General features: G+C 43.2%; 1 protein-coding gene across 3 annotated transcripts in view; it reads right to left on the bottom strand.

Annotated features, from left to right (window-relative positions):
* The window catches only part of FANCC (FA complementation group C), a 342,843-nt gene that overhangs the window by 51,173 nt on the left and 278,574 nt on the right, over positions 1-13,096 (bottom strand). For all 3 annotated transcript variants that reach the window (XM_073545963.1, XM_073545964.1, XM_073545961.1), the window contains one exon: positions 9,053-9,152. In XM_073545963.1, coding sequence (XP_073402064.1) covers positions 9,053-9,152 — 100 coding nt within the window. The remainder of the gene's footprint in view (positions 1-9,052; positions 9,153-13,096) is intronic.

Below are 13,096 nucleotides of genomic sequence, written 5' to 3'. Positions count from 1 at the left end.
GATTGCTATAAGTGTGTGCTAGAAGTGTGAAGATTAATTTAAGAATTAAAACCAGAATTGGAACTGAAGGTAACTGGACACAGTCACTGTAAACAATGTTTCTGTTTGTTTTCACTTTCACCCCAATAATCCTTCACTTTCTGCTAATTCCCCTAATCCCTACTCCTAGTAAGGAACTGTTCATCTCTTCTTCAATCCTCCCCATCCACCTCACCTCCGCCTCAAAACTGTTCCTTAACATACAATCCTCTGTCTCCAAACACAGACAGCCCCCTCATGCCCTCTCCTGCTCCCACCTGCTAACACTTTCTCTGCTCCTTCTCACTGCTGGTGATATCTCTCCAAATCCTGGTCCTCCTCACCACATTCCCACAGTCATTTCTACCTCCCATCCACGCTCTATCACAACCTTCCGTAACCTCTCCAACCTTATACCCATTCACCCAGCCCCCGCTTCCCCAGTCCCACTAACAGGAGCTCTGTGGAACGCTCGCTCTGTCTGCAACAAGCTTTCCTACATCCATGATCTTTTTGTTACTACCAAACTCTCCTTCCTCGCCATCACCGAAACCTGGCTCACCCCTTCTGACACAGCCTCTCCTGCTGCACTTTCGTATGGTGGCTTCCACCTTTCTCACACCCCCCGCCCCAGCAGCAAACATGGTGGAGGAGTTGGTTTTCTCCTGTCAGATACCTGCTCCTTCACCCCAATCCCACTGCCACCCTCTGTTACCCTCCCTTCCTTTGAGGTGCACTCTGTGCGCATCTACTCCCCCTCCAACCTCCAACTGGCTGTCATCTACCGCCCCCCAGGGCCAGCCACCACCTTCTTTGACCACTTCACCACCTGGTTACTTCATTTCCTTTCCGCTGACATCCCTACCATCATCATGGGCGACTTCAACATCCCCATTGACACTTCCCTCTCAGCTGCCACTAAACTTCTATCTCTCACTTCCTCCTTCGGCCTCACTCAATGGTCTTCTACAGCCACCCACAAAGATGGCCACACACTGGACCTCATCTTCACCCGCCTCTGCTCCCTATCTAACCTCTCTAACTCACCTCTTCCTCTCTCTGACCACAACCTGCTCACATTCTCTTCCCTCTTCACTCCATGTCTACAATCCTCACCCCACAAACTTTCACACCCTCGCAGGAATCTTAAACACCTTGACCTACACTCATTCTCTGAATCCCTCCTCCCTCTTACAGATATAAGTTCCTTACACAATGCGGATGACGCTGCCGCTCTATATAACACCACAATAGCTGTAGCTTTGGAATCCGCTGCCCCACTTACACATACCAAAAGTCGCAAAATCAACAGACAGCCCTGGCACACCAGCCTGACCAAAGAGCTGAGGCGAGCTTCCAGGGCTGCTGAGCGCAGATGGAAAAGATCCCACTCCAACGAGCACTTCATCGCATTCAAACAGTCCCTCACTACTTTCAAGACCACACTCGCCACAGCTAAACAAACCTACTTCTCATCTCTCATATCCTCCCTGTCTCGCAACCCTAAACAGTTATTCAACACCTTCAATTCTCTCCTCCGCCCCCCAGCACCTCCTCCCTCCCCACTCATCTCAGCTGAAGACTTTGCCTCATTTTTCAAGCAGAAAATTGATAACATCAGGGACAGTTTTGGTCAACAACCCCCAGAGCCCTTCCTCCCGACTTCCCAGCCCTCCACCTTCAAAACCAACTTCTCCACCATTACAGAAGATCGACTCTCCACTCTACTCTCAAGATCACATCTCACCACCTGTGCACTCGACCCGATCCCATCCCACTTCATCCCAAACCTCACCACAGTCTTCATCCCAACCCTAACCCATCTCTTCAACCTATCACTAACAACTGGTGTTTTCCCCTCAAGCTTTAAACATGCCTCCATCACACCTATCCTCAAAAAGCCCTCTCTTGACCCATCCTCTGTATCTAGCTATCGCCCTATATCACTTCTCCCATACGCCTCCAAGCTACTGGAACAACACGTCTACCTTGAACTGTCCTCCCATCTCTCTTCTTGCTCCCTCTTCGACCGCTTACAATCTGGCTTCCGGTCACACCACTCCACTGAAACAGCCCTTACTAAGGTCACCAATGACCTCTTAACTGCCAAGAGCAAGCGACACTACTCTGTCCTCCTCCTCCTCCTGGACCTGTCGGCTGCCTTTGACACAGTGGACCATTCCCTATTATTACAGACCCTCTCATCCCTCGGCATCACAGACTTGGCCCTCTCCTGGATCTCATCATACCTAACAGACCGGACATTCAGCGTCTCCCACTCACACACCACCTCCTCACCTCGCCCCCTATCTGTCGGAGTCCCACAAGGTTCAGTCCTTGGGCCCCTGCTGTTCTCTATTTACACCTTTGGCCTGGGACAGCTCATAGAATCTCATGGCTTTCAGTATCATCTTTATGCTGATGACACACAGATCTACATCTCTGGACCAGATATCACCTCCCTACTAACCAGAATCCCTCAATGTCTGTCCACTATTTCATCCTTCTTCTCCACTAGATATCTGAAACTCAACATGGACAAAACAGAATTCATCATCTTTCCCCCATCTCACGCGACCCCCCCTACGAACCTATCAATTACAGTAAATGACTGCCCACTCTCCCCAGTCCCACAAGCTCGCTGCCTCGGAGTAATCCTTGATGCTGATCTCTCCTTCAAACCACATATCCAAACCCTTTCCACTTCATGCCGACTTCAACTCAAAAATATTTCACGCATCCGTTCATTCCTCACCCAAGAATCTGCAAAAACCCTAGTCCATGCCCTCATCATCTCTCGCCTTGACTACTGCAACCTCATGCTCTGTGGCCTCCCCTCAAACACTCTCGCACCCCTCCAATCTATTCTAAACTCTGCTGCCCGACTAATCTACCTGTCCCCCCGCTATTCCCCAGCTTCTCCCCTCTGTCAATCCCTTCACTGGCTCCCAATTGCCCAGAGACTCCATTACAAAACCCTAACCATGACATACAAAGCCATCCACAACTTGTCTCCTCCATACATCTGTGACCTCGTCTCCCGGTACTTTCCTGCACGCAACCTCCGATCCTCACAAGATCTCCTTCTCTACTCCCCTCTTATCTCCTCTTCCCACAATCGCATACAAGATTTCTCTCGCGCATCACCCCTACTCTGGAACTCTCTACCACATCATATCAGACTCTCACCTACCATCGAAACCTTCAAAAAGAGCCTGAAGACCCACCTCTTCCGACAAGCCTATAACCTGCAGTAACCACCGATCGACCAAACCGCTGCACGACCAGCTCTACCCTCGCCTACTGTATTACCACCCATCCCTTGAAGATTGTGAGCCCTCGCGGGCAGGGTCCTCTCTCCTCCTGTACCAGTTATGACTTGTATTGTTTAAGATTATTGTACTTGTTTTTATGTATACCCCTCCTCACATGTAAAGCGCCATGGAATAAATGGCGCTATAACAATAAATAATAATAATAATAATAATGTGAAACGAAGAGAGAAAATAGTGACACTTAGGAACGTTACAGACTGGCATTAAAGTCTTCCATTGAATTTTTATATTGGGATGTTAAAAAAAGAGGCCAAAAAGTGGTATATAAGGCATTTAACCCCTTCACGACCCATGCCGCCTACGTAGGCGTCATGCTATAAATAGCGTTCATGCGGGTCGGGTGACCGGGGTCACTGAAATGTCACCCGACCCACAGATACAGGACAACACTGAGTTAAGTCCAGTGGGGGTGGCTTCGCCCCCACGTGGTTTAGATCGCTCTGATTGGCTGTTAAAAGTTAAACAGCAAATCAGAGCGAAAGTAATATTTCATCAATGAAAACTGATGAAATATTACAATCCAGCCATGGCCGATGCTGCACTAGCATCGGACATGGCTGGAGACACTAATTTAACCCCCCCCTACGCCGGCTGCCATCACGATGGGCCGCTGCCATCACAATCTGCTCCCCCTCCCCTTCCCTCCTGTTCCCCCCGCTGTCCGATCCCCCCTCACCCTCCACAGTACCTCCTATGTCCCGCTCTGCCTCCCGTTGTCCCGCCATCCCTCCTGCATGGGCGTTGCCATCTTGGAAAATGTCGGGCGCATGCGCAGTGCGCCCACCGACATTTCCCGGCTGCAGATTCAATTTTTTTTATTTTGATCACTGTGATAAACTCTCACAGTGATCAAAATAAAAAAAAGTAAATCACCGCCCCCCCATCACCCCAGCACATGTAATAAAAATAAAGAAAATATTTTTATTTTTCAATTAGGGCTAGGGTTAGGGCTAGGGTTGGAATTAGGGTTAGGGTTGGAATTAGGGTTAGGGTTGAATTAGGTTTGGGATTAGGGTTAGGGTTGGAATTAGGGTTAGGAATAGGTTTAGGGATGGGTTGGGGTTGGGATTAGGGAAAGGCTTGTGGTTAGGGTTAGAGGTGTATTGGGGTTAGGGTTGTGGTTAGGGTTATGATTAGGGTTGGGATTAGGGTTAGGGGTGTGCTGGGGTTAGGATTGGAGCTAGAATTGAGGGGATTCCACTGTTTAGGCACATCAAGGGGTCTCCAAACACGACATGGAGCCACCATTTATTCCAGCCAATTTTGCGTTCAAAAAGTGCTCCCTCCATTCCGAGCCCCGACGTGTGCCCAAACCCCATATATGGGGTATCAGTGTACTCAGGAAAAATTACACAACTTTGGGGGTCTAAATTCTCCTGTTACCCTTGGGAAAATAAAAAATAGGGGCTAAAAAAAATATTTTTGTGGAAAAAAAATTATTTTTTATTTTCACGCCTGGGCATTATAAAATTTTGTGAAGCACTTGAGGGTTCAAAGTGCTCACCACACATCTACATAAGTTCCTTGGGCGGTCTAGTTTCCAAAATGGGGTTACTTGTGGAGGGTTTCCACTGTTTAGGCACATCAGGGGCTCTGCAAACGTAACATGGCACCCACAGACCATTCCATCAAGTCGGCATTTCAAAATGTCACTACCTCCCTTCCGAGCCCCGACGTGTGCCCGAACAGTGGTTTACCCCCACATATGGGGTACCATCGTACTCGAGACAAACTGGACAACTTTTGGGGTCGAATTTATCCTGTTACCCTTGTTAAAATAAAATATTGTGGGCTAAATAATCATTTTTTGAGGAAAAAAAATATTTTTTATTTTCACGGCTCTGCGTTATAAACTGCTGTGAAGAACTTGGGGGTTCAAAGTGCTCACCATACATCTAGATTAGTTCCTTGGATGGTCTAGTTTCCAAAATGGGGTCACTTGTGGGGGGTTTCCTCTGTTTAGGCGCATCAGGGGCTTTGCAAACGCAGCATGACGCCCGCAGACCATTCCATCAAGTCGGCATTTCAAAACGTCATTACTTCCCTTCCAAGCCCCGACGTGTGCCCAAACAGTGGTTCCCCCCCACATATGGGGTACCAATGTACTCAGAACAAACTGGACAACAACTTTTGGGGTCCAATTTCTCCTGTTACCATTGTGAAAATAAAAATTAGTGGGCTAAAAAAATCATTTTTTGAGGAAAAAAAAAATATTTTTTATTTTCACGACTCTGCGTTGTAAACTTCTGTGAAGCACCTGGAGGTTCAAAGTGCTCATTATGCATCTAGATAAGTTCCTTAGGGGGTCTAGTTTCCAAAATGGGGTCATTTGTGGGGAAGCTCCAAAGCTTAGGCACACAGGGGCTCTCCAAACACGACATGGTGTCTAACGATTGGAGCTAATTTTCCGCTCAAAAAGTCAAATGGCGCTCCTTCCCTTCTGAGCCCTGCCGTGCGCCCAAACAGTGGTTCCCCCCCACATATGGGATACCAGCATACTCCGGACAAACTGGACAACAACTTTTGTGGTCCAATTTATCCTGCTTCCCATGGGAAAATAAAAATTAGCTTGCTAAAATATAATTTTTGAGGAAAAAAAAAGATTTATTTTCTCTGCTTTGTGTTATAATCTTCTGTGAAGCACTTGGGGGTTCAAAGTGCTCACCACACATCTAGATAAGTTCCTTCGGGGGTCTAGTTTCCAAAATGGGGTCACTTGTGGAGGAGCTCCAATGTTTAGGCACGCAGGGACTCTCCAAACGTGACATGGCAACCGCTAAATATTCCAGCATATTTTCCATTCTAAAAGTCAAATGGTGCTCCTTCCATTCTGAGCCCTGTCGTGTGCCCAAACAGTGGTTTATTACCACATATGAGGTATCGATGTACTCGGGAGAAATTGCCCAACAAATTTTAGGTTCCATTTTACCCTGTGGCCCACGTGAAAATGAAAAAAACTGAGGCTAAAAGAAAATTGTTGTGAAAAAAAAAGTACTTTTTTATTACGGATCAATTTGTGAAGCACCTGGGGGTTCAAAGTGTTCACTATGCATCTAGATAAGTTCCTTGGAGGGTCTAGTTTCCAAAATGGGGTCACTTGTGGGGGAGCTCCAATGTTTAGGCACACAGGGACTCTCCAAACGCGACATGGCAACCGCTAAATATTCCAGCATATTTTCCATTCAAAAAGTCAAATGGTGCTCCTTCCATTCTGAGCTCTGCCGTGCGCCCAAACAGTGGTTTATGACCACATATGAGGTATCGGTGTACTCAGGAGAAATTGCCCAACAAATTTTAGGATCCATTTTATCCTGTTACCCATGTGAAAATGAAAAAATTGATGCTAAAAGAAAATTTTTGTTGGAAAAATTAAAATGTCCATTTTTTCCTTCCATGTTGCTTTAGTTCCTGTGAAACACCTGAAGGGTTAATAATCTTCTTGAATGTAGTTTTGAGTAGCTTGAGGGGTGCAGTTTTTAGAATGGTGTCACTTTTGGGTATTTTCTGCCATATAGACGTGACTTCAAATGTGAGGTGGTCCCTAAAAAAAATGGTTTTGTAAATTTTGTTGTAAAAATGAGAAATCGCTGGTCAACTTTTAACCCTTATAACGTCCTAACAAAAAAAATTTTGTTTGCAAAATTGTGCTGAAGTAAAGTAGACATGTGGGAAATGTTATTTATTAACTATTTTATGTCACCTAACTCTCTGGTTTAACAGAATAAAAATTCAAAATTTGAAAATTGCGAAATTTTCAAAATTTTTGCCAAATTTCCGTTTTTTTTCACAAATAAACGCAAAAAGTATTGACCTAAATTTACCACTAACATGAAGCCCAATATGTCACGAAAAAACAATCTCAGAATCGCTAGGATGTGTTGAAGCGTTCTAGAGTTATTACCTCATAAAGGGACACTGGTCAGAAATGCAAAAAATGGCCAGGTCATTAAGGTCAAAATAGGCTGGGTCATGAAGGGGTTAAAAGAAAAATATAACTAACAACGTTTTTAAATGGAGAAAGAAAAGTATACCAGTCTGATGTTGGAAATTTTTGTTTCACATCATACAAAAGAAGCAAATGCCTATGTTTGGAGTATTTGCTGACATATAAGCCAAATGTGTTAATAAAAATTTGATGTGAAAAGCATTTACAATTCACATCAAGCATAACCAAATTAAACAAAGAAAAAATATAAATTTGGTGTGCACAAAAGTATTCCAATGTAAATGGCATAAAAACCATGCAACACAAACAACAAAAATAAGAGTTTCCTCGTTAAACAAACTAAAATGTGTGACTCAAGGATGCTTACATTTCTGCCACGTTAACAGATTTAGTTATATGTCTACCGTACTTGTAGACATCTGTAATTTTTGTGTAAAAATCAATGCACCTGGGGCTACAGCAATCAAACTTTCGATTGACTTGACACAAGATATATTTTAGCTCATGTGCCAGAAGTTCTAAAGTTAATATAGCCAAAAACACACAAAATGAACTGAATGCCTGAGGAAGAAAACTCATGTCCATAGGACGGCAAATCGGTACTTGTTACTTCAGCAATTACAAAATAAAAGGTTAAAAGAATGAGTGCAACCAGTGCTGCTGGCAAGCCAAAGGCTATACACTTAAAGGGGTTGGCCACTATTTATATGTCCCTTTTATGTGAACAAACTTTACTACACACTTTTCCAAATCTTTCCGTAACCTGAGCTGCTCTTCTGGTCACATGATGTCTGGCTGAGTATCTCCTTACTTCCTGTGGTGTCACTTTAAAATCTCCTTCAGCTGTGAGCTGTGGACTTGTCAGGTGGGTGTGGCTTTGTGAGTGGGCGTGACTCTATCCAGCAGAGCTCAGGCTGTTCCTGTGCATGCTGCAGACAAGTTTCCCTCTGTACGATCCATCCCATGATCTATCAGTCAGTGAGAGGAAGTAGGAAATAATCTTTATTGCCATGTTCTGGTGCTTGGTGCATTACTTCTATTCCATCTAACAGGGTCCAGTACAGAAGACCATACTGAAGCTGTGTTCACTGCTGGCTTGCAGCCCAGCACAAGGCATGGTGGGAAAAGTAAGAAGGGAGCAGAGGATTCTCAAGAGGAAGTGAAGAATGTGATGGGAGAGCTGATGCCAGGACAAAGAATCATGCAGCAAATGGCAGGAAAAGTACAAAGGGTTAATTAGGGGGATTATCCTGAGGAATTTATGGCATAACCAGTAACCATACATTTTATTGAGCATGGATTGTTATATAACTTTGCTTTTAGATTTTGAGGCAGTTTATGAATGACTATTAATCATATTTTATTAAGTAAAAAACCATTAAGCCATACATATACAAGGAATGCACATTAAATGGGATTTGGCCTATTTGGGAAAAATTAAACTACATTATCTGGTCTCGTTACATAAGATGTATTACATAAGATTTTAGAAGGTATTTTTTCATTACAAAAATAAAGAAAACATTGAGCTACAACATGAAATTCCATTGTTTCCCTAAATTAGTCAAATTACTGTTCACCAAAATTGTTACATGATATTTCAAGGTTTTTTTTTTTTTTTAGGTAGAGCAAAACACAAATGCCTTGGTCTAACAGGGAGGAAAACAACAGCAATGTAATAATTAATGAAATGGTACATTTTTGAAAAATTAATGTCAGCAGTGAACAACATACAAAAATGTTTTTACATTACCTTTGCATTGTCCTTATAATATTCATGGATAAAGCAATTGGTAAATAATCGTGTGATGGTTATTATTTTATGGTTTCCTCCACTTTCCAAAATGACACTCCTAGAAAGAAATAAACTTATTGGTAGAAATAAACCTTAGAATTGTAAGAATTGTAATAAATCAGCTAATCCAGCATAATGAATCTGCTTTAATATCATGTTTCTGCATTTAAAGGGAATTTGTCAGCAGGACCTCATCTGAGAGCAGCCTGATGTAAGCAAAGAGAAGCTGAATCCAACGATGTATCACTTAGATTACTGGGTGCAGCTGCTCTGACACAGTCAGTGCTTTTAGATTTATCTGTACAGCAGGGCTGAGGAAGCTGCCCCCGCCCACACCAGGCTCCGTATATACAAAGTTCATAAACAGTGAGGTGCCATCACAGGAGGGGGAGTGTCAGGCCAGGAGACATGCTGCTGTATCCCAACAATGATAAGCACCTGGTGCAAAAACAATCATTGCCAACAAAACCACAGAGCTTGATAAGAGATGAATTCCTGAAATCTGTGTTTTAACCCCTACAGCATGCTGACTTCAGATTACATAGTAAAAACTTGCTGACAGATTAAATTTAATGCCAATTAGTTACAAAAGGGGCAAACATGTAAGGCAACACTTTCTAAGCTGATAACCCTTAGGCCTCTTTCACACTTCAGTTTTTTGCATCAGTTATAATCCGCCAAAAAGGCGGACAAGCGGATCCGTTGTCAACTGATGTGAACGGATGGCACAGGATCCGTTTTGAGACGGATCCTGAAAATGACAAAATTTAAAGGAATCGCTGGCTAGGAAGGAGAGAGAGAGAGAGAGAGAAAGAGAGAGAGAGAGAGAGAATTTTTTTTTTTTGTCCGGCACCCAGAAAGAATTTGGGGTTAAATCAGTGTCTGGAGGATCCGCCACAGAAAAAAAACGTTACAAGCTCCGTTTTGAAATCTTTGAGGATGGTGACGGACAGCAACTTTTGGCGGATCCTCAAAAAAAACGGATGCAACGGACAGCAATCCGTCACAATCCGCCATTAATGCAAGTCAATGGGGAAAAAAACGGATCCTCAAAAAAAAATTGAGGATCCGTTTTTTTTCAAAACCTGGCGGATTGTGACTGATTGTAAAAAACGGAAGTGTGAAAGAGGCCTTACAGAGAATGTCACCTGAATTCACAGTACAAACTCTATACATTATTAATCTGAGCTTTTAGGTCTGATGAAGCTGGTGGATCTAGTTTAAAAACGTCAGAAACGCTATATAATTCTAATGACTTAGCTTAAACTTTCAAGAGAATTATTACAGCCATTCCAGACATGGATTTTCACAGTAAAGTACACCGGCTTAATCAGATCTAAGGCATCTATTTAAAAAGGACCTGTCACCAGATCAAAAGTGGTCAATTATCACTCTTATTCCTAAGGATCCCCGAGTATTTTGCTGCCATAAATGAGCACTGGCACTGCACTAAATACCGTGCTTTGCCCAATCCTGGTGTAACCTAAGGTACTCTTAGTGTTTTAACTTAAAGTGCCTGGGAATAGTCTTCAACAGGGCGACATCCTCCACATCACGGGCGGTCTCAATATGTCGTACATGCTCACGTGTTCTGACAAGTAGCTCGCGTGAGGTAAGGCCCACGTAAATCAGATTACAGCTACATGTGGCGTAATACACCACATGTGTAGCTGAACACGTAATATAGTCTCTGATTTGAAACACTCGCCGATCGTCAGATGACATGAAGGACGTCGCCCTGACATGATTCCTACACGCCAGGCACCTTCCGCAGGGAAAGAATCCAACTTTCTTCCCCCTCGATCCAAAAAGAAAACGCGATTTGGCAGTGTAATGGCTAGGGACCAATATGTCCTTTAGATTCTTGCTCCTACAGGCTGTCATCTGAGGAGCCGATGGTAAACCTTGACTTAATACCGAGTCAGTCATAAAGACCGGCCAATGTCTCTTTAGAACGATGCGCATCATCTCCCATTACTGGTTGTAAGTCGATATGTATCTAATCACACCCTCACCGTCCCCCCCCTCCTTCTTCTTATTCTTTTGGCCAGCCAAAAGTTCATCTCTTTTTGTATACTTGGCCCTCAAGTACCCCTTCCTAATGCTCCTGTTGCTATACCCACGGTCACTGAATCTCCACCTAAGGTCCCTGGCCTGTCCCTCAAACAACGCATCAGTAGCGCAGATGCGTTTTGCCCGTAAAAACTGGCCAGTTGGAATGGCGTTGATTATGGAGATAGGGTGTGATGATGATGCATGTAATAATGCATTAACGGAAGTTTCCTTCCGATACATATTAGTCTCGATAAGGCCATCATCATTCACCCTAATCTCCACATCAAGAAAAGTCACCCTACGTCGATCATATGTATACGCAAGCCTGATATTGGACCCGTTGCGGTTCAACTCACCCATAAACGTATCCAGGTCGATTGTGGATCCCTGCCACACAAACAGGATGTCATCTATGTAGCGATACCATCCAAGGATCTGGGGGGCGGGCCTCCGCGCCGTCCAACACACCCCTCTCCCAATATCCGAGAAAGAGGTTAGAGTAAGTCGGTGCGCAGGCCGCCCCCATGGCGGTGCCCCTCTTCTGAAGGAAGAAACGATCCCTGAATGTAAAAAAGTTATGGGTGAGAACGAAGCGCAACAGGTCCAATACCAGCTCATGGATGTCTGGATCCATATTACTGGTCTCTAGAAAAAACTGTGAGGCCTCCAGTCTATCCTCATGCCTTATACTAGTATACAAAGATTCCACATCTGCCACCACTAAATACGTGTCAGAATCAAGGGACAGGCCATCAATACGCTTCAGGACGTCCGTAGACAAAGGAGGGCAGCGTCTCCACCTGCAGTTGAGACAGGTGAGCGATGTTTATACTTTTTGTGAGCCTGCCAATGCCAAGGCAATAGCAGCTTTTATCGTTACATAGGTTAAAAAAAGACAGATTCATGAAGTTAAGCCTTTCTCCTGCAAATATATAATATCAATTTTGATATTATTCATAACTCACAAATGCAATTTATTAAGAAGGAAGCATCCATCCCATTTTGAAATGTTGCTTTAGTGTCTGCTATTACTACCTCTTGTGGTCGGGCATTCCACAGTTTGACTGTTCTAACAGTAAAGAACCCTTTCCTGTTTAGATGCCACAATCCCCTTTCCTGGAAGGAATAAATCTTGTGCCAGTTCTTTGTATCAACCACACATGTATTTATACATATAAATAGATTTTCTTCTAAGCCACAAAAGCCCGCCTTTTCTAACCTCTCATCATAGGAGACACTTCCTATCCCATGTAATAATCAAGTTAATGCCTTTCACGAGACTCTAAATTTCCAATATCCTGTTTAGATTTTGGTGCCCAAAACAGCCTTAAAAATTATTTATATACGAGTATGTATTTTTTTAATCTCTTTTTATACACACTAAAATCTTGTCTGCTTTCGCAGCTGCTGCCTGACATTGAGTACTGCTGTTTAGCTTTCTTGTAACCAGAATACCCAAGTCCTCCTCCTGTTCTGTAGTCACCAGTATATTTCCATGTAATGGATCAGTCAGATGTGGTAACAATTATAAAATGGTTAGTGTATATAAAATGTTATTTAAAAGAAGAAGCGTTTGAGATAAGAAAGACCGTAGCATTTTTCCATATACTTGATTTAGATATTCATTATTGATTCAGTGATGAAATTACTAATGGGTTAAATGTACACGTTTTCCATTTACCATAAATTGAACATTTTTTTTACAACATAAAATTATAAAACTTAAAAGGGTTATTCCCATCTCCAAGACTCTATCCCAATATGTAGTAGGTGTAATAATAATATTAGCAAATGTCTCCAATTAGAAATGTAGTACCGTTATTTGCAAAATAGCAGTGTGTTTAAAACAATGGAGAAAAAGCTCAGTCCTCATATCATCATTTATTTCCATATACACAAAGGCACTGGGAGCTGCACATACAATGCCCAATGAAAACATGAACAAAA

The sequence above is a fragment of the Dendrobates tinctorius genome, unplaced genomic scaffold (genome assembly GCF_039654945.1).
Source record: "Dendrobates tinctorius isolate UK_male_01 unplaced genomic scaffold, ASM3965494v1 ptg000144l, whole genome shotgun sequence".
Classification (NCBI taxonomy): domain Eukaryota; kingdom Metazoa; phylum Chordata; class Amphibia; order Anura; family Dendrobatidae; genus Dendrobates; species Dendrobates tinctorius.
Note: the sequence above shows the minus strand (reverse complement) of the source record. Positions and strands in the feature narration are given on the sequence as shown.